Raw genomic sequence first — 25,965 nt, 5'->3', positions numbered from 1 at the left:
GGAGCTATTTCCGACTCTAAAGAAGCATTAAAACAGTGAACCAGAAAAGCTGCCAGAACTTCTCTAAGTTTCCCTTAATACCCTTGTATTTATCCCATCCGGCCCCATCGCATTAATAACTTTAAGTTTAGTTAGCTCCTCGTGAACACACTGTTGCTCATGCCCATGGATGCCCAAGCTTTGAGTGTCCTGGACCCCAATGAGACATCTTATTACTTTTTTATCCAGGACCCACAGAGAATTTTCCAGTGCTTCAGCTTTTAATCTATTTTCTGATAATCCTCTCAGCAAGCTTCATAATGCAAGGACATTTTCCTATGAATGTCTATACAACACTGCATACATCTACTAGCACTAAGTAAACGATAAGTAGTACTAGTAATAACTTACAGGTTTTTTAAACCGATAAATTTGTTGAAAGGCATATCCAAAACACCTGGGAAGGTGGAAGTGAAGCTGTGCAGATGAACACCCCATGTTCTCACATTCAAATGCTAACTTCAGCAGAGATTCACACACTCATACAGACAGATAAAAACAGATTATAAACCTCTGAAGACAAGGAAATACCTACAGTACCCGAACAATACTCGCCTTAAGCTGCCAATGAAAAGGTGTGAGCTAAATCCAAATAAATAAATATTTCTGTAAAACATCATTGTAACAATGTCTCAAACAGTTGAGATTTATAGAGACTGTGGATGAATAATTTGAATAATTAAGCAAAACAGAATGCCCTGTGTGCAAAGGTTTTACCAATGTCACAAAAATGGAAGAATATCTTAACTTGAAAGCCAAACCCATTAACAAAGTCACTAAGAAAACCCAGCAAACTACAGGGAAATGTATAGTTCCTACCTACCTTTTGCAGACAATTAAGAAAAAATTGGATGGTTTTCCAAGAAGATACTCTAACTTATGCATTAAAAATAAAACAGTAAGACACAAAACTGCTAAAGCGGGGCATGATAAAACTGTCCACTACAGAGATAGAAAAGTGAAAAATCAGAAAACTACAGAATGCTACAAAATGTTATTCATTAAACAATGTCACAAGACTTGTTGTCTGGGGCACTATTCCATGCCTGAACATGAAATATTAAGCATACCTTTCGTTTCAATGTTGGCTTGGTGAGAACAGGGGGAGAATCTGACAAAGGGCTGTCTCCTTCTTCACTGCTCTCACTGAAACACCTGGGAAGGGTCCGATCTCCATTTCGAAAGCGTCGAGGCAATCGCTTCTGCTCCTCCACAAACCTGCTCTTTAGGGCATTTGTGCTTTTATTCAGATGCCCTTTGCGGATCTCCATGCCTTCACTGTAACGTCTTTGTTGATCTGCTGCCTTCTCCTCCAGCAGCCGTAGTAGTTTTGGTTCTTTTTCACTAAAACAAGACTCACTGCGCTTTCTGCCCTTTGGTGGTGGTTGGCTGTTTGCAGGAAGACTATCCAAAAGAATGCCAAGTTGCTGGTGGTGGGAACGTGCTACACTGTTTGGGGGAATGGTATCCACTTTCTTCTCATTCTCTATAGATGGACAGACATCTTGCTCCTTTCTCTCCCGAGAAATACACTTCAGTAGCTGAAACATCACCACCCAAAACAAAACAAATTAATTAGAATTAATTTACACCATGGTGCCTTCTCAGCATTATCTATCATGCACCTCATTCCCCACCACCTATTATCACACTAACTGAGCCCTGCAGATTCTAGTACTTGCGCAGAACCCTGTTGGGTTTATGCACCCACAAATAAAAATACTGCATAGAAAGACAACATTTTCCATTGCAAAGCAAAAGAAAATAGCTCATTCTTACGCTGGTATCTTGCATGCCTCTTTCTTGCTCCTCTTCATGCTCGCCTTCCCCCGTCTCCTCTTCCTCTTCATCTGAGATGACAGAATTTGAAACAATGACAGGTGTCCAGCGCAGGCATTCAGGATCCATGTCAACAGGCCGAGGATTTACTAGAAGCTTTGTCATATGATCATGTATTAACTTCTCCCGACGAATGATCACAAACCTGAGAACAGGAGGGCAAGGTTACTAGAACAGGGAGAGTGGTGAATGATCTCTCTTTACTCAGAAGCAGTGGTTAGTGAAAGCACTTTCTTTCCAGGTATACGGTAGTGATTAACTCTCTTTCTATCCAGGTTCATGACAATGATAAACAATCTCTCTCTTTCAATATGGATTCATGGGCAGTGGATGATCTCACTCTGAGTTCCGAGGCAGGTATTAACTCTCTATTCCAAATCAGATAAGGTTTAACCACCCCCTATTTTATTTATACTTATATATTTGCATGTGTTTGTGTGTGTATGTATACATATATATATATATATCACAAATATTCACATGAAGCACTAATGTAATATTTTAAATTCAATAAAAAATGTTAATTTCAACACATATCTTAAATCATACATTACAAAGATAGCAAGAAAATACATAAATACATCTGCAAAAAATGACTAAACTAAGACTCAAAAAGTTATGTATATATCTCCAAGAAATTAGACACAAGATGCTACTCTCAAACCAATCATACAAGACTACTGGATGTTCTGAATACATAGTTATACAGAACTTAGCACATTAGTTGGATCTCTTTATCCAGTCACAATTGTCAATTTTCTCTCTCCAAGTCTGGCCTCTGTTTTGAGTCTTCCTCAGGGAGAAAAATTGCCCAGCTTATTAAAAAACAAAACAAAACAAATAAAAACTATAAAAATATCACCACATTGTGTTGAAATAAACACTTGAATTCAGTAGTAAATCTGCTCCTATTCGGTTTTGAGTATTGTTTCACATTTACTTTTACCAAGTGTCAACCATGTTTATCCACAATGCTCTCTTCACATAACCTGGCTCAGTCTTCTTCCTTCAAACTTTAGCCAAGAAGGAATGTTCTTTAAATTTTCAGTTTCAGAGGGAAGGGATAAGTGGCCTCTCTATATATTTATTCCCATTCGAGGGCTTAATATTCCCCCTCTCCAAGTTTGGAGCAGGGGTAGCAAGTTTGTTTACTGATAAATGGGGTCCTCCGTAGAAAGCAGGATGCATGTGCCATGACATGGGAGTAATGTCATCCAATGGTACCAAATGGACCCAACTCTCTTAGCTCAGTAAAAGTTTATTGGGCATTTGCAGCTGTTTCTGCATATGTACTTCCTCATGAGCCCTTTAATTTCAGAGTTAGGTAGTTGACTCTCCAGGGAGGCGGGCAGGAAATTAGCATGGCTAATTCATCCAGACAGTAGTTGGATGTGAAGGTATGCAAAGACAACCAAGTCACAGTTTTGCAGATGTTTTCAATCGACGCAGCCCAAAGGTGAGTCACTGAAGTCGCATGACTTTGAGCTGATGAGTCTTGAGAGTCTGTTATAAGTAGCGCAGGGGGAGGCAGTCCAATCCTCAAATGCCACAAGCCAATAAGCTTTTCAGAATATCCACAATAAATATGCATGAGATGTATTTGTATGCAATGGAGACAGTGGATTGAAATGTATCTCATGAATATTCAGTGTGGATATCTTGAAAACCTGACCAGCTTATCGCATTTGAGGACTGGAGTTGCTTACCCCGAGCTAGTTCATAGCAGTGAAAGATATAGTTTATTGGCCAATTTGACAGACTTCTTTTGGCAACTGCCACTCCTAGACTATTAGGGTCAAGAGAGACAAACAACTGAGAAGCTTTTTGATGAGACAGAGTTCTTTTTAAATAGTAGGCTAAGGCTGTCTTACAGTTCCAAAAACAAAGAACCTTCTCACCTTCATGATCATTATGCATGAGAAACAAGTAGGAAGAACAATGGTTTAATTTAAGTGAAAAGCCGATACCACTTTAGGAAGGAATAGGAAGAATGCGAAGGACCAATCTGCTGTGGAAGAAATGGAGATAAGGCAAGTAATACACCAAAGCTTGTATCTAAGTGACCTGCTGAGCAGATGTGACAGCAACCAGCAATACCACCTTTCAAGCGAGGATGTTATTTAAAGGAGCCAACTCCAGAGTTTCGAATGGAGAATTCATAAGTGGAGTCAAAATGACGTTAAGATCCCAAAGCACCAGAGGTTTAGAATCAAACAATCCCTTCAGAAATCTGGATATCAAAGAATGAATGGATATTGGGGTATCTACTACCATTGATGGTATGCTGCAATGGCACTAAGGTGAACTTTTATTGAGGATATACAAAGTCCCAACAAAGAAAGAGAAAACAAATAGTGGAGCATGTCTCTTGGGCTACAAGTGAACAGGTCCAGAAAGCCAGACTGCCATCAGGATGAAAACTTAAGCCTTCCTGGTTGAAGGCTTCTTGACTAAGATCAAGATATTTTCTTCTTTAGAAAGAAGAGAGGAGAAAACTATTATGCATTCAACATCCATGCATGAGGGCTAGAGAGGAGAGATTTGTATGGCAAAGATATCTGTCCTCTTGAGTGATGAAGAATGGAGGCGTCCCCAGAGGTCATTTGGACAACCAAAGAAATTAGGGGAACCATACATCTTGGAATGCCGGTGCAACAAGAATTATTCTCACATGATCCCGAAATACTGTCTGGATTGTCTCTGCAATCAATAGGATTTGTGGATATACATATACTAGATCTACACATCAGCACAGAACAGCATCGGGAGTTGAGCTGAGACTGCTTGAAAGCACGAAGCAAAATCTTCCGACTTTTCTGTTGCTTTCTGCTGCAAACAAGTCAGCTGAACCCAGAGGTCAAACTATCCAGCACTTGCTGGTCTAGAGACCATTCATGAGGCAACAGAACTTGGCTGAGGTAGTCCACCAAGTATCTTGAAATCCTGGAAAATACGTAACTTGCAGATGAGCTCTGCTGTGGATAGCCCATACCCACATCCTGAAAGCTTCTCAACATATGGCAAAGGAACCCGTGTCCCCACTGCTTATTTTTGTAGAACATGGCAACCTGACTGCTGCTTGAATCAACATCCTCCTTCCTGCTAGAAGGTGAGAGTAAGCTGTTAGTATGTACCAAATGGCATGTAACTCCAGGAGGTTCAAATCATATCATATTCATCAACATCATTTATTTATTTGTTATATGCTGTTCCAGCAAAGAGCATTCAAAGTGAGGTACAAAGGATGCATTGGTGAACAATGTCACTTGATAAGGTGGCACCCGCAGAGAGGAGTCTCACATCTAGAACCAATGGTTTAAACCACTACCGAAGAGCTGTCTTCATTCCTGCCATTAACCTGATGCAGTAGGCCAAAGGTTGTCGCAAATAGGACTACTGCCACTGAAGGCTCCATTGTATGTCTCTCATATGCAACCACATCAATGGGATGACAAACTGCTGCTGCCATGTGACCCTGGACAACCAGGACTGATTTAGCTGAAGCCTGATTCCACTGCAAGAGGGCCTTTACCAGTCCCCTTCGTACTAAGATCCTTTTGCTTGGGAGGAATGCTCAGTCCCAGACTGAATCTATTCATGCTCCTATGAACTGAATTCTCTGGACAAGGGTTAACCTCAACCTGGCAAAGTTAATCAGAAAATCCAAGAATTTAAGGAGTCAGGGGTCTGCAGTCTCTAGAGGGAACTGAGACAAACCCATCATCAACCAATTGTTCAGTTTGGGGGGGGACACGACACAGAACCCCATTTGGCCTAGGTTTGCTGCTACCACTGCCAGTACTTGCTGGTACACTCTCGGGGCTGCAGACAGGCCAAAAGGAAAGCTCTTGTATTTATTGTATTTATTTTAGGTTTTTTATATACCGATCTTCTTACATAGTATGCAAATCAAATTGGTTTACAGAGAACATTTTAACTTGCTTGAAAGCATTACATATAACGAAGAACTATTAAATAACAAATAAATATAAGAAAACATGTAAGAACAATAATTAACATGGTGATTAGGAAATAATCCTATTATACAGATGCCTTGCAAGAGGCTAATGAAAAAAACCCTAATTAATTAACTAAACATGAGGAGGTATCGGATGAAGTAGGGCTGGGGTGCAGGGGAGGATAAGCATAGGGAGGACAACGTGGATGGAAGGAGGAGAGGGACAATCAGGGGGTCTAGAAAGATGGAGGGTTTAATAGGGAGGGTAGGGTGGTGGAGTTATACAGTTAGAGCGGAACAGAGACATTTATGCATGTGGAAGTGGCTTGAAATTTGGAAGTGGCTTGGGAGTAATCAAGGAAATGCTTGGCCGAAGAGCCAAGTTTTCAGTTTTTTCTTAAATAATGAGTCCTATCCACTAAGAATCTGAGGTACCTCCAGTGTGAAGGATGAACTGGAAAATGAGCATCCTCGAGATCCAGGATGGGCATCCAATTTTTGGGCTGAATGAACGGAAGGATCATGTAAAGAAGTTCATCTTGAACTTCTCCCGCATCAGAAGTTTGTTCAGTATCCATAAATTCACACTATATTCTCAGTCTCCCAGTTTTCTTGGGAATAAGAATGTTAACGGGAATAAAATCCCTAGTCTTGGTCCTAGAGAAGAACCAGTAGATTCAAAACAGATTGTAGAAAGTACTTTTTCACACTCTGTGCACTATCAAACTGTGGAATCTGTTGCGAGAGGACGTGATCAAAGTGACTAGCACAGTTCCTGGGGAAAAGTCCATAACACATTATTAGCCAGGTAGACTAAAGAAAGTCAATGCTAACCCTGGGAGTGAGTAATAGAAATTAGAGCTACTTTATGGGATCTGCCAGGTACTTGCATCCTGAATTGGTCACTGTCAGAAACAGGTTACTGGGCTCAATGGATGTTTGTCTGACCCAGCATAGTAAGTATGTTCTTATGTTCTCTGTTGAAAGAGCAATTCCACTTCTAGTCTATGATGGGCTAACAGACCGTCTGAATTGAAGACTAAAAACTGTTGGGTTGAAGGAAGGTGAGAGAAACCAAGCGGTAACCACATTCCACAATTTTCAGGATCTTGGTGATCTTTTTTCATTCTAAGAGAAGAGACTGGATTCCTGCCCCCCACCCCACCACCAGGGGCAACAGGGAGTCAGCTTGATATGTCAAAAACTAGATCTAGATTTCACCTGTGGTTGCTGCAGGGTTTTGCATTGACATTTCCCTTTGCTGCCCTCTGGCAGGAAGATCTTGCATGCCAGGTGCAGATCAATGACGTAAAGTCCAAATGGATACACTTCTAGAAGAGCACTCATCTATAAGAGATGTAATGGCACCTGGAAATAAGAAGCTGGTCATCTCCTCCCATTGACAGAGAAGAAACATCCTTTTCAGAAACCCAAATAGGATCTTCCTTTGACTGCTGGAAGACAGCTTAAGTACTTGGCTCCAACAAAGGAGAGGGCTCCAGGGTGCTCTGTGCCAACCTAGACATCTCCATTACTGGGTCTATGACATTTGTGCTGGCAAAATCTTGTCTGGAATTTTCTTCATTGACACTATGAGGACTGTAGATGGAATCGGTGCAGGGTTTTAAGTCTCCACACAGACAGTGTCATAGAGTTTGCACTTTGTGCTCTAGCTTCCAAAAGGGCTCTGAATGCAATGGGATCCAGGAACAAAAGGTGATCCAGTACCATAGGGATCTTCTGCACCAAGAAAGATGAAGGGCCACCAGTCACAGCACAATCAGGCGTCTTCATCCATGGCTTTGAGAGCTCTGCCTCAGGAATAAGCCCTACAATTAGGTGTCGACATTTCCGCCTCGTTGGGTGCGGAGTGCTTCTGTGCTTTTCTTGACCCCCATACCTACAGCAGATCTAGGACCCAGCGCTACAGAAAGGGGAGCTTTTTCTGTGGAGCAGCGATATGAGAACCCTTTGCTCGACTCAGGATGGAATGAGCCAGAGGCGGCTTCTACTCCAGGAATAAAATCAGCTCCTACAACTGGAATCATGGGCAAGCTTCTCCTTGAGCATTCTTTGGAGCTCTTGCATCTTCCAGGCTCACAACTGCTGAGCTGTGAGAAACATCAGACCACAATCATAGCAATTTGCCATGTCGTGATTAGGACATTTGCAAAAGACCTCATGAGCGTCGAGGATTGATATCTGACGCCTGCAGACACAGGACTTGAAGTTGCTGACTGGCTTCTTTCTAGACCCCTCTCTGGACATCTCAAAGTAAGCAAAAATGACCTTTTTTGTAGCACATAAAAATGCTGTTGAGGTGCTATCAAGGCAGTAAGTTTGATTGAAAAAAAATGAACTGCAACAACAGAAGTTTTCGAGAGAGGGTCATATGTCCGTATGCAAGCTTGGAGAAATGAGCCTTTTGGTCTGATAAGGCAACATACGCATGCTCAGTAATCTTATACTGAGCTCGGAGAGATGAGTCTGTTTGATGCCATTAGATGACATCACCCACACATCATGACTAATTCAGCTCTGCTTCTTGTCAGAGAAATATGCTCTCATTCTATATTCAGGTTCAGGTGATGGGGTTCACACATTCTCTACTCTATTTCAGAGACTCATAAGCTCTCTCTTTTTTGGTTCCAGGGACTATAGATGAAGGTTTGTGTATGTGTAGCTAGAGGAGGTGTGGATATCCCACACTCCTGCACCATATCTACTGCCCTCCACTTGAACCAATAATCTTCTCACTCAGCTCCATTCTCTCTCTCCTCCCCACCCCCTCCCACACGTGCCCTCCGGCTCTTTCAGCCACCTTCCTTCCCTCTCCCACATTCCCCTACCTCCTACTTGCTCCTGGCCCCACCCCACTCCCACATTCTCCTGTTTGCTCATCTACCACCTTCTCTGGAGAGGAAGAGTAGCCTAGTGATTAAAGTAGTGGGCTGGAAACCAGGGTTCAAATCCCACTGCTGCTCCTTAAGACTTTGGGCAAATCACTTCATCCTCCATTGCCTCAGGTATAAACTTAAGATTATGAACTCACTGGGTACATGGAAATACCTATTGTATCTGAGTATAATCCACTTTGAAGCCCCTGAAATACTGGACCTCATTACCCCTCTCCCTATTCAAGTTTAGGGGTTCATGATTTCTCTCCCTATTCAGGATCAGGGAGAAAGGAATTACAATTTCTTTATCTGGTGGTCAAGGTTAACCATTTCTCTCTCTGCTCAGATTCATAACAATTATGGCTACCCCTTTCCTGACTTTATAATAGGGCCTTTCAGTTTTCCCTTCCAGCTCATTATATAACCCATTCAGTTTTCCTTCCAGCTAATTATATAGCCCTTGGAATCTTTCCAGGGACCTCACAATTTAATATTAGTACTCTCTCTGGGTGGTATATGAATGTCTCAAAATTTTCTTTTACAGCCCTTTTGAGGTGTCGCTGTTGGAAATTTGAAAATGCATGAGAACTGTTGTGCTTTTTCATAGTATTCTGTCTAGGTCATGCAGTTTTCATCTTCCCTGGGTACATTCTCTGTCTCTCCACTCCCTTTGAATTCCTGTAGCTGTCTTTTCATCCAGGGAAATAGGTTCTGAAGCAGAACCCTGGTTCAGGAACAGCTTCTGTAATTTCCCACATTAGTGCTTTGTCTCACAGATTCTCTTCCAGCATTAGTGTGCAATCCACTTAAGGGGATCTCTCTCTTTCCTGTCACACTGAAAGTGAGCCATGATTGGTGACCAGAAGGATGACAACACATTTTAAGCTTACAAATCTCTGAAAAAATATTTTTGAAGTAAATTTGTATTTTCTGAAAAATATTTACATACATTAAAGTGAGAAAAATAATAAAGACAGAGAAGTCAATTTTCAAAAAACTCAAACTCCTAAATTTAGGAATCAAAGTTAGGCTCCCAAGCAATGCATTTATTTTGAGCTGAATTTAGCAGCCTAAAGTTTTCAACTGAAATTTCATCTAAATTTAGGTACCTCAAACTTACACCCCTAAATTTAGGTCTGCTGCTGTCCTAGATTTAGCATCCCAAGTTTGGTGCCTTGTGTTGAAAATCAGTGCTAAGCACCTAATTCTTCGCTGTCCTACCTTTACCCCTCCAGTCACCCACTTTTTAGGCTCCTAAATTTTAGAGCCTACTGAAAATAGGATCCTAAATTTAGGGAATCAACATAGTAAATTTTAAAAAGGCCCAATTTAGGAGCCTAACTCCTTAAGTTTGGAACCTAAACCCTTTGAAAATTTACCTTGGAAATTTAACTGTGATATTTCTCAGAGTTCTTTTCTCCCTAGACTCCCTCCTTTATAGGACTTCAGCTATTTCTCCCAGGAGGAATGAAATTATTTCTAGAAGGGTCTGGAACTCTTACTCAGCCTATCAGTAAAGTTCTTTCTCAAAGAAAAAATGATTAGTACAGTTGGATTACAGGATTCAAGCTTTGTCTTTGTTTTGCCCCAAATAGTGCCAGTTCTAAACCTCCGGAAGTTTGAAAACTGTCCAGCTTCTTTATTATTTTCCTACAGGATAATTACACAGAAAAATACATGACTCCATGGACACATGGTAAGAGAAATAAAAGGGGCTGATATTTGTGAGAAATAGCATCAATTGTCAAGGCTTCAGCCCTAATTACTGTCATTCCGAATAATTCAATTATCTTTAAAAAAACAAAACATTAAAAATGTATCTAAAGTGAGAGCACTAACATTCACTTACCTCATGCTTGATTTAGAAAGGTCTGGGCATTCTGACTGCAAATGCTTAAGGAACTTCTCTGGGAAATTTAAATATCAATGAGGAAACAGGTGTATAGTGGGAAGGTGAAATTACTTCTTACCTGATAATTTCCTTTCCTTGAAGCAGGGCAAGCCAGTCCACACCAATGGGTTGTGCAATCCGACCACCAGATGGAGACTGAGAACGACGACTCGCTGATGGCCCTCTCATATAGCTCACCACAGACATCAGCCAGTCAGTATTTTTCTTCAAAAGCCAACTGTGGACACTAAATTATCTAAACATTATTGCATCCTCCAATAATCACTACCGGAAATAGAATATTCTTCCATTATATAATAATTCAACATTTTTTTTTAAACATAATGGGGCGGATTTTCAAAGGGTTATATGTGTATATTACGTGCGTAACCCCGAAAACCCGCTCCTGTGTGCGCCGAGCCTATTTTGCATAGGCTCGGCGACGCACGCAAGCCCCGGGACGCGCATATGTCCCAGGGCTTGAAAAAAGGAGCTGGGCGGGGCGGGGGCATGGCCAGAGGCCTCTGAAGGCCTACTCGGCCGGCAGGCACAACTTAAATAATAAATTTGGGGGGGGGGGGGGGGGGGGCGCGAAAGGAAAGTTCCCTCCAAGGCCACTCCGATCGGGGAAAGCCATCAGGGCTCCCCTAGGGCTCGGCGCGCGTACAAGGTGCACAAGTGTGCAGCCCCTTGCGTGCGCTGACCCCGGATTTTATAACATGCGTGTGGCTGCGCGTGCATGTTATAAAATCGGGCATAGATTTGTGCGCGCCGGGTTGCGCACAGAAATCTATGCCCGCGCGTATGTTAGAAAATCTGGCCCAATGGAAACAATGGACTTAGCTTTGTCAACAATAGTCATATAGGAAACTGTAAGATGAATATTTTAGAATGAAACTCAGTTACCAGGTACAGTGCAATTCCAGGCACATCCGAGATCCTTGCCATACTATACATGCTTTAATAAGGATCTCACTCAACAGAAGGCAGCCCAGGGTGGAATGGTGGACTGGCTTGTCCTACTTTGAGGAAAGGAAATTATCAGTTAAGAAGTAATTTCACATTCCTCTCCATCCGGGCAAGCCAGCCCACACCAGTGGGATGTACCAAACCTACTTCCAAGAAGGGCTGGAGACTGCCTGAGGTCCAAAGAGCACTGCCCTAGCAAAGGACAAATCCTCCCAAGCAGTCAGATCTAACTGATAATATCTGGCAAAGTATGCAAGGAAGACCATGTCGCCGTTCTACAGATCTCTGCCGGAGAAAGCAAACGCAATTCTGCCCAGGAAACCACCTGCGCCTGAGTCGAATGTGCTCTTAACTGCTTTGGAAGAGGTTTCCCAGCATCCACATATGAGGTCACCACCTCTTTAATCCACCAAGCCACCGTGGCATGAGAGGCAGCCTCCCCCTTCTTCATTCCACGGTGAAGGAGAAAGCAGAGTTGCTTACCTGTAACAGGTGTTCTCACAGGACAGCAGGATGTTAGTCCTCACATATAGGTGACATCATCAGGATAGAGCCCAATCACGGAACACTTTTGTCAAAGTTTCTAGAACTCTGACTGGCACCTACTGGGCATGGCACCAACCCTGCATCCAGCAGAGGTCCCCCTTCAGTCTCGTGTATAGCAAGAAGTACATGCAAAAAATAAAAAATCGCATGCAAACCCAACTCCACCGGGTGGCGGGCGGGTTTCGTGAGGACTAACATCCTGCTGTCCTGTGAGAACACCTGTTACAGGTAAGCAACTCTGCTTTCTCACAGGACAAGCAGGATGGTAGTCCTCACATATGGGTGGAGCAGCGAGCTGAGGATGCCCGAGCAATGCACCAAATGCACCCAAAAACGTGCAACATGCACAACAGGGGTGGATTTCGGTAGGAGGGCATCCTGAAAACCCTGAACGGGTCGCTGGTAGGATGTTGGGTAGTTAAGCTGAGAATAAGTTGCGTAGAATAGACTGGCCAAAAATGGATTCTTGCCTGCCAGCCTTATCCAAGCAATAATGGGCTGCGAAGGTATGGAGAGAGCTCCAGGTCACAGCCTTACAAATATCAATAAGCGGCACCGAAGGTATGCCACTGAGGTTGCCATGGCCCTAACAGAGTGTGCTTTTACACAGTCTTGTAGCAGAATGCCTGCTTGCTGGTAGCAAAAGGAGATACAGTCCGCCAACCAGGAGGAAAGGGTCTGTTTTCCCACTGGATTTCCCAATTTGACGTTATAGAAAGAAACAAATAATTGAGTGGACTTCCTGTGGGCTGACGTGCGCTTCAGATAAAAGGCTAGGGCACATTTGCAGTCCAGGGAATGCAGAGCCTGTTCTCCTGGGTTTGAATGGGGTCTTGGAAAGAAAGTAGGTAAGATGATGGATTGATTAAGATGAAATTCCGACACTACCTTTGGTAAAAACTTACGGTGTGTATGGAGGACCACTCTGTTATGTAGAATTTTAGTGTAAGGCGGGTAGGTGACGTAACTCACTAACTCTGCGAGCGGATGTCATAGAGAGAAGAAAAATTACTTTCCAGGTGAGATACGGAGATCGCAGGAGTGGAGAGGCTCACACGAAGGTTTCATGAGCTGTCCTAAGACCACGTTGAGGTCCCAAGCTGGAGCCGGAGGGCGTAATGGAGGTTTTCAGGTGGAGTAAACCTCTCATAAAGCGTGTGACTAAGGGCTGTGTCGAAATAGAGACATCTCCCACGCCGTTGTGGAAAGCAGCTACCGCACTGACATACACCCTTATAGAGGAAGTTTTCAGGCCTCATTCTGACAGATGCCAGAGATAGTCAAGAAACTTCGCAGTGGAACAAGTGAAGGGGTCTATGGACATGGACGTGCACCAAACCCTAAACCTTTTCCACCTAGAACGACAAGAGCGTCTCGTGGAAGGCTTTCGTGAAGCTACCAGGACTCGGGATACCGACTCCGAAAGGTTAAGGGGTTGGAGTATTAACCTTTCAACATCCAAGCCATCGGGGATAGGGGCTGGAGGTTGGGGTGGCGTAGACACCCATCGTTCCGAGTTATCAGAAGTGGATCCTCCCCTAGAGGGATGCACCAGCGAACTGATAGGTCCCGGAGGATTGGGAACCAGACTTGGTGTGGCCAGTGAGGGGCTATCAGAATCATTACGCCCTTGTCCCTTCGTAACTTCACGAGAGTCTTCGATATGAGTGGAAGTGGAGGGTACGCGTAGAGGAGACCGTTGGACCATGAGAGGGCGAAAGCGTCCTTCAGCTGTGAGTGGCGGCTGCGAGTAAGCGAGCAGAAGTTCTCTACTTTGCGGTTGTGGATGGATGCAAAGAGGTCTATTTGTGGATAACCCCAACGCTGGAAGATTGTGTCCGCTACCGTGGGGTTGAGAGACCATTCGTTTGGATGAAAGGTCCAACTCAACCTGTCTGCCAGAACATTGTCCACGCCCACCAAGTAGGTCGCTCTGAGATACATCGAGTGGGAAAGAGTCCACGCCCATATCTGTGCAGCTTCCTGACACAGAAGGTAGGAGCCCGTTTCCCCTTGCTTGTTGATGTACCACATCGCCACCTGGTTGTCTGTTTGAATCAGGATGGTCTTGTTTGAGAGGCAATCCTGAAAGACTCTGAGGGCATATCTGATTGCCCGAAGCTCCAGGAAATTTATCTGATGTTTGGCTTCCTCTGGAGACCAGGTTCCCTGAGTCTGCAGGCTGTCGACATGAGCACCCCAACATAGGTGGGAGGCGTCCGTTGTTAGGATAATTTGAGGTTCTGGATCTTGAAAGGGAAGGTCTTGAAGGAGATTAGAGAGCCACATCCACCAGGCCAGCAACAGGCGGAGCTGCTTGGTAACGTGGACAATGCTGGACATTGGATGATAAGCCTGAGCCCACTGGGACTTCAGAGTCCACTGCATGACTCTCATGGCAAGGCGTGCCATTGGAGTTACATGTTCAGAGGATGCCATGTGACCCAGCAAAATGAAGAAATGACGAGCTGTTGTGTAATCTCGATCCTGGAAGCACTGCGCTAGGGACATGAGAGTACGAGCTCGATCCTGAGGGAGGAATGCTTTCGTCTGGATGGTGTCCAGGTGGGCTCCTATGAAGGATAGGGCTTGAGATGGAACTAGGCTGGACTTGGGATAGTTGATCAGAAACCCGAGAGACAGCAATGTATGGAGAGAGTTAGACGTAAGGAAGCTAGTGTGTCCCTTTGAGTTGGAGCCCTTATCAGCCAATTGTCAACATAAGGGTAGACATGAACGCTCAGGTAGGCCGCGACCACTACGAGGCACTTGGTAAAAACTCAAGGTGCGGATGCTAGGCCGAACGGCACTACTCGGTACTGGAAGTGCCGGGGGCCGACTAGGAATCGAAGGAATTTGCGGTGAGACGGAGTGATTGAGATGTGTGTGTGTACGCGTCCTGAAGATCCAGAGAGCAAAGCCAATCTTCTCTTTGCAGAAGAGGAAGTAGAGAGCCCAAGGTTACCATCCTGAACTTTTCCTTCTGTAGATACTTGTTTAAGGCATGCAGGTCCAGGATCGGACAATTGCCCCCTGACTTATTTGGAATAAGGAAATACCGGGAATAGAACCCCTGCCCCTGCTGGGAGAGGGGCACTTGTTCTATCGCCCGTGACTTCAGGAGGGTTGAAACCTCCTCCTCCTCCAGAAGAGAGGAGTGGTCAGATGATCCTCACGTCAGCCGAGGTGGGGAGTCCACCAGTACAGTCAGGAAGTTGAGATGGTAACCTTGACTTACCACCGAGAGTACCCAGTGATCTGTGGTATTGTGTGCCATATGTTGGTGAAGTGGCACAACTGACCGCCGACGGGTATGGACGGAAGAGGAGGTTGGCTTATGCTCTCCAGCGAGGAGTCAAAATCCAGCAGCTGGACCCGGTGGAGGGGCTGGCTGAGTTTTCTGAGGCCAGGATTGTCTGGCCTGACCTTTCTGGTAAGGTCTGGAGGAGCAACCTCGAGTAGCAGGAGGATAATATCTCCGTGGCTTGAAGGACGGCCGCTTAGAATCTCTTCTGAACGTCCTTTTAGAGGTGGACGGGAAATCAGAAGGCACCGACAAAAGCTGGTGTAGCGTCTTGTGGTGGTCTTTGAGCTGTGATACAGTCTCCTGGATTTTGTCCCCAAAGAGATTATCTCCAGCGCAGAGCAGGTCAGCCAACCGGTCCTGTACTTCTGGTCTTACGTCAGAGGACTTCAGCCAGGTCCATCTTCGTGCACTAATTCCCACTGCGGACACCCTAGAAGCAGTGTCAAAAATGTCATAGGCAGCGCGGACCTCATGCTTGCCAGCATCTAGACCCTTTTGAGCCAGGGCATTCAGTTGATCCTGAAGCTGGTCGGGTAAAGACTCAGAGAAATCCTGGATCTTCTTAAATAGGTCTCTGTTATACTGGATCATGTATAACTGGTAGAAAGCAATGCAGGAAATAAGCATTGAGCCATGGAAAACACGACGGCCAAATGCATCCAGGGACCTCTGTTCTTTCCCTGGAGGTATGGAAGAATGAGGCTCAGAACGTTGTGCCTTTTTCTGGGCTGACTCTACAACCAAAAATGGTGATCCAGCTGTGGTTTTTTGAAATCAGGGGCTGTTTGTACCAGGTAGGTGGCATCTGTTTTTCGATTCACCGGTGATACAGAGCCTGGATGCTCCCAATTCCTCAGCAATTCCTCAGCAAGTCCAGGAGGACTTCATGAACAGGTATGGACATGATCTCCTTGGGTGCAGCTACGAATTGGAGCACTTCTCTTGTGCCTGGAGTCCTCTTCTGTCTGAAGCTGGAATGGTATGGCTTCAGACATTTATTTTTATTTTTATTTTTATTTATTTAGAGGTTTTTATATACCGATGAACGTTTGGAACATCTCATCGGTTCACATAAAACATAATTCAGCAACAAGCGCTTTACATTTTAACAGAGAACTGTTGGAGAACAAGAAGGAATAATTATCAACAAGTTATAATTATCAACAAGTTATATAAGTATAAATATCAACAAGTTACAGAGAGAAAGAAAAATTTGTTGCCAAATTTGAAAGGCTTGACATAATAAAGGACAGGTCCTCTGGAAGAGAACGTCTTCTCTCCTCAGGGGGAGATGGCTCTGAAGGTAGATAATCAGTATCCTGGGAAGAATCATCAGTCCAAGGATTGTAAGGTTGATCACCGGCTCCCATAGGATCTCCAGAGGGAAGTAATGGTGCTATTCCTGAAGGATCAAGCCTAGGCACCGATGGCATTGGAGGAGGTACGACGGCATCAATGGTGGCACCGACAGCATCGATGGGGGCACTGATTGAGGACGATGCAGTATCGATGGCAGGATAGGTACCGATGGAATCTGTGACATCGATGGGCAAGTCGGTGGCAAGATCCCAGTCGGCCCGGGCATAGGTTCCGGCCTCGGTGTTTCCTCGTCCTCTGATGACAAAGGAATCGGGGTGAAGGCGTTGGTCATATTGGTATCCTCGGTTCCAACGGTGGAAGGGCACCGATCAATACATCCAGCCTGTCGAGTAGCAGTGTGAGCGCCGTGGGAATCGGGTCGGTGACTGGGGCTGGCATTGGTGCCGGTGTCGATGGAGGTCGGAAGCCCTGCAGTGCCTTTCCGATGGCCTCTTGGATCATCCGATCCAATTCCTCGCGGAAGCCTGGGGCATGCAACCCCCAGCTCCGGAGTAGGAGGCAGCACTGGCGTAGCTGGAGGGTTCACCAGTGAAAGTGGAGTCGCGGCTCCCGGCACCAATGAAGGTGGGGAATGCCTCGATGACCCAGTCGCAGAGGAGGATGGGGCCCTTCTCTGGACTGGATTTCTTTGTCGGTGGCTCTGTCGATGCCGATGCCAAGGGCTTGCCTGGATCAGCGGGCTGAGCCTTCCAATGACTGTGTCGATGCTTTTCACGATGTTCTCCTCGGTTCTTCTCCGGAGCCAAAGAGGAAGAAGTCGACGCCTTCGCAGTAGTTGGTGCCGGGTGGGCAACACCGGTGTCCCGCTGCTGGCGAGAGGTCGTTGGCACCAGCTCAGATGATGTCGAAGCGGTCGATGGAGTCGGTGGCTTTTCCTGAAAAAGAAACTCCATCTTCTCTGAGCGGGCCTTATGGCCTTTAGGTATCATTTGGGCACATTTGGTGCAAGTTAAGATGTCATGGTCCGACCCCAAACACAACACACAAACCCTATGCGGGTCTGTGATGGACATTGTCCGAGGACAATTGGGGCACCGACAAAAACCCAACACAGTGGCTCTGACAAAAATTTAGCCGCGGTGCGGTCGAGGGCCAGTAGGCCCCAAAGGGAAAACTCGATGGGAATCGACCGCAAATGAGGGTAAAGCCTTACCTTACGATCGCGGACTACGGAATCAATGGGGGGACCCCTATGGGGTAGAATTTTTTGAAATTTTGGAAAGAAGTTCCTCTCAGGAATCTCTAAAGAGCTCCTTAACCCGCGTGGCTACTGCTGTGTGGAAAAAAAGAGACTGAAGGGGACCCCTGCTGGATGCAGGGTTGGTGCCATGCTGGGCATGCCCAGTAGGTGCCAGTCAAAGTTCTAGAAACTTTGACAAAAGTGTTCCGTGATTGGGCTCCATCCTGATGGTGTCACCCATAACTGAGGACTCCATCCTGCTTGTCCTGTGAGAAAGAGCTGATCCATCTTACGAAAGACTTTGGTAACCTCCAGATTACGCAAAAAATGCGCCGCACATCCAAAGGCCACAGTTTCCTGAATTCCTGTCCATCCAAATCTCTTTTCAAGGATGGTAGAAAAAAACCAACTGATTCAAATGGAAATCTGAAACCACCTTCAGAAGAAAGGCAGGTACTATTCTTAACTGGACCCTATCTAGTGTGATAACCAAAAAGGGTTCTCTAAACAACAAGGCTTACAATTCCGAAATCTGTCTCGCCAAACAAATGTCTTCAGAAACACTGTCTTCAGGGTCAACAACTGCAAGGAAATATCTCGCAGAGGACGAAAAGTTGGACCCGCCAAAAAGGAGAACACCAGATTCAGATCCCATAAAGGCACTGGGAAATGCAAAAGAGGTCTAAGGTGCTTCACATCCCTCAGAAATCTAGACATATCTGGATAAAAAGGGGCCTCCTCTGAATGCGTCCCCGATAATACACTATGGCAGCGTGTTCAAAGCGAACCTTTACTCAGACCTTCCTGCAAAAACTCCCAAGATCAAAGAATAGGCGCTGAAACGGGAAGACAAAAGCAGTTCTGTACCAATGTTCAAAGACCCAACAGACCCGAATACAGGCCAAAGAGGTGGAAAACTTTTTCGCATGCAAGAGATTTTCCACCACCGAACCTGAATACCCCCGGGTCCTCACCTTTTCCCCCAGTATGCTGAGCCCTTCTCTGCTTTGCCCATCTGGAGGGGGTGCGAATCCTCCTTTGATCGCTTCCACAACCTCGAGGAGGGAGACTGCTGATGTGGGCGTTCCCGAGATTCCACCTGGGGCCCTTCCTGCCCTTTACAAAAGGCCTGCAGTCCTTTAAAAAATTCCACACGACACGGTGTAAAGACCCATTGTATTAGAAGGGAAAGCCCCTTCGGAGCTCACCCCCATGGGCAGGAGAGGCAGCGGGAAAGACTCCTAACCTCCCCCGGGAGGAGCTGTGGCCACACTTCCCTCCTGAGACAAATCTGGAGCTCCTGAAGCCCCTGCAGGGCAAATTATTCTGCAGACATCCCCTCGAGCATCCACGCATTTTTAGCAATGCTTAGCAATCTCCTGGGGCTAATCACCCTCATACGACAAGCAGCTTTTTCCTGCACTGCTCTTCCGACACCATCTCTCCCCTGCGCACACCTCAGCAGTACTATTGCACCTGTAAAATGCCTGCCGTGTTGTTTTCCTACCGCGGCACTCCAGCCTGCTTAAAAATAGCAGCACCTTGGCCCCAGCACTCAACATGGCCTGATGTGGTCTTCTATCCCTACCCCTACTCTGTGCACGATCACAGCAGCAAACTCTGCCGGCGTGGGGGTTTCCCCCCACTTTATTTGTTGTGCTGAAGACTGGTAAGGCAGAACAGCAGAGAAAAACCGGGGCAGAGATCAGGCGGAGGAGGAGGACAAAATAGACAGGAGAGGCAAAGACACAAATCAACAGGGCTGAGCCCAAGGGCTCCCTTATCCTACTGCATTCTCCCTACAGGAACTCTCCCTCTGTCAAAGGAAGGGCTAAGGCACCAGCTTTCACCCCACTCCTGTCCTGACATATCAGACACTCAGCTGAGGGAGGAATCAAATGCTATCACCACAGGAGGTCAGGGCAGCCTGTCAATCCTGGCAGGCCAAAGTCCACAAGCAAGGACGCATGTCTACCACCTGCTAGAGAAGGAGAAATACTGGATGGCTGATGTCTGTGGTGAGCTATATGTGAGAGACATCAGCGAGCCATCGTTCTCAGTCTCTACCTGCTGATTGGAGTGTACAACCCACTGGTGTGGACTGGCTTGCCTGGATGAAGATGAAGACACAGCTGCTGTCTAGACAATCACATTCCTCTACAAACTTGTTTCCCCATTGGAAAAGTAGTTGTAGAACTAAGCACATGTGTGTAGGATATACATAGTGGATCTCTAGTGGCAAGAGAATTGGAATAAAGGACTGAGTAACCTGCCTGGAGCAATCAGTACAGCCTAAAAACAGCATTGGCATGTCTGAACTGTGCTTTCCAGAAGACACTGGAGTAACCTGCATAAAGTGATCATTACAACCTTAAACATCAGTGTTACCAAAATGTATCAAGTTGTTATCTTGTTAACTGTTTATTAATTTCGTTCCAATGTTACCAATATGTATTAAGTTGTTATCCTGTAAACCGGAGTGAAGGCATCCCGCTATACTTCGGTATATAAAAACCTCGAAATAAATAAATAAATAAATAACTGCAGTGAGCTTAAAAGAACATGGTTGGAGACAGCATTTATTTAATGTATTCACATATGACATCCCAATTTACTGTCCATAATACCAGAATACCTTGGCTGAATTGGAGAAGCTGAAGGAGTTGTTGGAGGCTGTAGCCTGTTGGTTGAATATGTATAAACTGAAAATGTATTTGAGTAAATCAAGTGCACTATGGGTTTTGGAAGGAGAAGTGCCTATTGATTTTCAGTTTATTTTATTTCAAATTTTTATATACCGACATTAGTGAACCACATCATACCGGTTTACAATTGAACTGACAGGTAGGAAAATACAATGAACAGGGGTGGGGTAGGGGGTAGCCTAGCTCACACTCACACACCTTGTTTCTTTAAGTGTGTGCCTCATTACTGTATCCTAAACTATTCTTTCTTTTTAAACAACAAAGAACCAAAATAAAGGAGTAAGATATCTCATAACCGAGTAAGAGGAAACTGGACATGACTTATAACACTCACCAAATTATATTTTTTATGAAACTATGTTACAGTAAATTAAGGCACCTGTTTAAGAGTTTAGAATTCCAGATTCTGGATCTAACACACAGTTTTTGTGCCCTATTGTAAACCGTTGTGATGGCACCCGCTTAACGATGGTATAGAAAAGACTTTAAATAAATAAATAAAAGACAGTGAGAAATAAGGCGAAAACAAACAATAACGTATGATATTGAGAAATGGTGAATAACGATATGTACAAGATATACAAAGGGATGGCAGGGGTTAAAATATGTACAGGGGTTAATTTATATACAGGGGTAAAACTAAAGGAAAAGAACTACAGGAGATGCGGTTAAGCTATACAAGGTATAAAAGGAGTTAGGTAACTGCGCTGTGTGTGATGACTAGTCGGGGAAGGCTTGCCTGAACAGCCAGGTCTTTAATTTTTTTCTAAATTGTCAGTTGTCAGTTAACAGACAAAATACGGCTTTTCTGCAGGTGATACATGCTAGACTCAGATCTTTCTTTTTATACTCATCAAAGATGTCAGAATGGCGGGGGTGGGGGTCTCAAGAGCCATGGGAAACCCCCCCCCCCAAACTTTGAGCCGCCAATGGCAAGAACTAAGTAATACAATTGTCTCTGATACTATATTTCCCTTCTTACAAAGATCATGTTTAGAAATTTTCATATGATCCAGCAGATGAGATCTTTTATGTCCCCTAATAATTTGGCTACAGTAAACCATGCAATGGTCACATCGTGTTTAGATTACTGCAATGCAGTTTACATGGGATTATTTCAAATCACCTTAAAACGATTATAACTGATGCAAAATAAGGCAAATACAATTTTAGGCAGTCTTAAAGAGATCATTCCTTGCTTACTGAACTTCACTGGCTGCCTGTGGAATCTTGTGTCCAGTTTAAAACCTTGACGCTGACCCATACAATTGTAAATGATTAAGATCCTGAGTATCTACAGTATTCCTACAATAAAGGATGTTCGGCTGCAGAGAACCAGGAAAAGAGCCTTTGCAGTAAAAGCATCTGTTCTACCATGATCATAAGGATCATTCCTTTTTTTGTAAGGTATTTAAAACTTGGTTATTCCATAAGGCCTTTCCATTAGGTTGCTCTGGTTTTACGTATATTGTAAGGGGTGGCAGTTTAATTTCAGAAGACTAATTTGTTATGTTATGCTGCTGATACTTTTATTTTAATTAATTTTGCTTTATTATTTACATTTGATTTTGTATGTTTAATATTTATATTGTTTTGTTGTGTTGTGTTTTTGGAAATGTCATCGCATGCCCCATAGAAGCAATTAATCTAACTAAAGGAAATTTAACCCTAAAGACCTTAGTACTGCACACAAGGGAATTATAGAGATATTCAACAGATATGGAGACAGAACAGAACCCTACAGTCTAAAGCTAGTGGGGAAGAGAGCACCTGCCCTAGCTCGCTTGCTGGGAATGCTTATCTAAAAAAAAAAAGATTCAAACCATTTCCTACCCTCTCTGAGATACCTTCTTCTCTTAACTAGATTAATAAATTATGGTTTACCCATATCAAACACTAAGGTGAGATCTAAAAAGATTACAACATTTTGACACTTATCGCATTCTCCAAGAACATCATTTAATACAGAGATTAGTACTGTCTCAGTGCCTTGAAATTTGCAAAACCCAGACTGAAACAATCTAGATACTCAATTAATTGTAGGGCAACTATTTTTTCAATAAATTTACTTTTAAAAAAAGGTAAAACTGACACAGGCTTGTAATTGTCCATGAAATTAGGGTCCAAGAATGACTTCTTCAGGAACGGTTTTCACTATTGTACTTTTTAAAGGAGCAGGAAAACTCCCCTCTGATAATGAAGCATTTACTAATCATAATATAGTCCAGTGTTTCCGAACCCTATACTGGAAGTATTCCTAACCAGTCAAGTTTTCAGGATATCCATAAAGAATAGGCATGAGATAGATTTGCATACATTGGAGACCCAGAGTATGCAAATCTATCTAATGCATATTCATTGTAGCAATCCTGAAAACCCAAATAGCTAGGTGTGCCTCAAGGAGAAGGTTGGGAAACACTGGTATAGTTTTTCTAACAGAGAATCTCTCTCTGATTTTACAAACATAGTTAAAACCCAAACCTGAATGAGCATAGGGTAGCTGGATTTTAAATGGGAGGGGGTCTAGATGCTGAATTAAGTATTGATCTTGTAAGAAACAAAGCTGAAAATGGCAAGGCTTGAAATGGTACATTAGCAGAGGTGATGTAGGCTACACTGTTGCAGATTTTGGGTGTGCTTGGGACAGATATGGAGGGCAGTGAGTAGGAAGGAGAAGATGATGGTTGTCTAAGTTGTATGCACATATACTAAAAGTATGAATCGTAACTTGATGGGCCTTTTTTGTCTTTCTACCCTCATTTACAGTAAGACCAATATTTTAAAAAAAGCAGATTTCCTAAATTTAGGTATCTAAGTTAGGTGCCTATTTTTCAACCAAAATTAGGATCCTATGTTTTCCACTGAAAATGCTCCTAAATTTAGGGCTACTATTCATTTGTCCAGATTTAGGCTCCCAAGTTAGATACCTATTGCTGAAAATCAGCACTAAGCATCTTTATTTTCAGCCTCCAGAGCCACCCACATTTAAGTGCCTAAATATCAGAGATTAAAATTAGGAACTCAGCCTTAGTATATTTTCAAAAGGGCTAATTTAGGATCCAAGATTAGGCACCTAAATCCTTGAAAATGTTCCTCTATGTTACTATGTACATTTTTCAAGGAACCTGCTTAACAGTCTGTAGCCAGAATACACAGTCCTTTCTGATCCAAGCATGAGATGAGTTGATATAATATGTAGTCTCACTGTAGGTATGTTTTTTGCATTTTTAAGACAACTGAATTATAATAAACTTATTTATTTTATTTATTTGTTATTTTTTTGTATACCAATGTTCAACAACAGTCATCACATCGGTTCACATAAAATGTATATGATAGATATACTGATGCTACTGCTCACGAGGTAATGAAATTATTTGTACCCCATTCCATAATTTCAAGAACTAGTGCTGTGAAAGGCGGAAGAATAGGAGAATAAGATAAGTCTATGCATGTTCCATCTCATCTCTAGCCCATTCCACTTTACTGCAGCCAACATCTAGGACTGTTCCAGGGATAAGATGGAAACAAAAATCTCAACAGGGAACATCTAAACCTTGAAAAATCTAACAAACCTCTCTTTTGGTGATGCTTACTGCTCCTCCTTAAGCGACTGGCCATCTTGTCGCCAGTTAATTGGTGAAGGATCAGTGGCAGTAATGATAAAACAACATGAAATATGTGTGATGCCATCCCCCTGAAGCAGAAGTGCTATCTTTGAAACACAGCCTGTGCTGGCACAGTCACAAGTGGGACTTTGGAAATGACTAAAGGTAAGTCTGTGGACTGTTTCTACACTGTGATACTACTGATGTTTTGAATTGTTGAACATGTATTCTTGAGCACAAAGATTTTGTTTTTGTGTGCAGTAATGTTGGAAACCATGCTAGTGACCAGTGACTATACTGAAAATAGTGGCAATGTTTACAATTTATATTAAGTGCCAGGTTGCACTTACAGGCATGAGGTCACTTGGTATCTAAATATTATTGATTTTTTGACTCATTTTGAAATTTTGGAGGGATTGATTTGAACAGTGAATTAAAGGTACTGGATCTCCATGTTGTGTTATCAAAACTATTGCCTCTTGAAATAAGATCAGAATCAGCAATTGCCCTGACAAAAGAGCAAGAAAATGCACATACCGGCCATCGCGGACATCAAGCATACGCAGGTGGTGCAGTGTAGAAGTTATGTCCTGAGGGCAAATCCCAGTAAGTTTGCTCAATTTTTTAATGCTGATTTGCTTGTCGTGTTGCTGATAAAGGCACTCTAATATGACACTTTTCCAGTATGCCATGTAGGAAAGACGGCCCAGGTCAGACAGAGGCTTTTCAGGCGACCCTGCCTGGCCTTCCCTCTTTGACAACAGATAACCTGCAGAAATAGTGAAAAGAAGCTAACATACCCATAAAACTGTATATTTCTGGGCTAATTTTGTCACAGACTGTATGAATTATACCAGTCTTCAAAGTGAACCTTCGTAGATAACCTTGCTTTGAAAATTACCCCGGCAAAACTACCTGTACACAATTACACCTGCTATTTGGTGCAGGTAGTTCTGCCATGACAACTGATGTACACACTTTTTAAAAATAAAAAAGCATGCGTGTAAATGAAAACACTGCCCAGACTCTACTCCCTGGAACACTTCTCCAGAATGCAGGTAAAATTGCATGCATACAGTTCTTATGCATACACTTGTATCTGCCTATTAGGTGGGCAATTTTATCAGAGGACATTTCCATAGGTAAAGTAATTCACTGAGACTATTTATGTCAAATTATTGGAGAAATTACTTACCTGATAATTTCATTTTCCTTAGTGTAGGCAGATGGACTCAGGACCAGTGGATTTTTGCTCCCCTGCCAGCAGATGGAGACAAAGCAAGCTGACGTCACAGTATATATAACCCTGCCGTGACCCCAGCCTGCCAGTATACTCTTCAAAATCAACCGTGGACAGACTAGCAAAAACCTTGATTAAAACAGATAACCAAAGCTGACTCAACCAACCATAAACACTGAACTCACTTAAGATTCTAGGTACCTCAAGCTAGGGATTGGATGAACACTTACCAGTAATTCCTTGGGACCCAGAGCCCCACAGGACTACTGACACACTCATGCAGCAGCGGAGGCCGGGAAGCTGAGTCCATCTGTCTACACTAAGGAAAATGAAATTATCAGGAAAGTAATTTCTCCATTTCCTAGCATGTAGACGGATGGACTCAGGACCAGTGGGATGTACCAAA

At 43.7% G+C, this 25,965-nt stretch overlaps 1 protein-coding gene across 2 annotated transcripts in view; it reads right to left on the bottom strand.

Annotated features, from left to right (window-relative positions):
* Positions 1–25,965, bottom strand: part of KAT6A (lysine acetyltransferase 6A) — a 333,161-nt gene that overhangs the window by 43,016 nt on the left and 264,180 nt on the right. For both annotated transcript variants that reach the window (XM_029603716.1, XM_029603717.1), the window contains exons 13-15: positions 24,857–25,088; positions 1,819–2,023; positions 1,110–1,580 (exon numbers count right to left, since the gene is read on the bottom strand). In XM_029603716.1, coding sequence (XP_029459576.1) covers positions 1,110–1,580; positions 1,819–2,023; positions 24,857–25,088 — 908 coding nt within the window. The remainder of the gene's footprint in view (positions 1–1,109; positions 1,581–1,818; positions 2,024–24,856; positions 25,089–25,965) is intronic.

The sequence above is a fragment of the Rhinatrema bivittatum genome, chromosome 5 (assembly GCF_901001135.1).
Source record: "Rhinatrema bivittatum chromosome 5, aRhiBiv1.1, whole genome shotgun sequence".
Lineage (NCBI taxonomy): Eukaryota > Metazoa > Chordata > Amphibia > Gymnophiona > Rhinatrematidae > Rhinatrema > Rhinatrema bivittatum.
The sequence above is the reverse complement of the archived record's forward strand: the minus strand, read 5'-3'. Positions and strand labels throughout refer to the sequence as shown.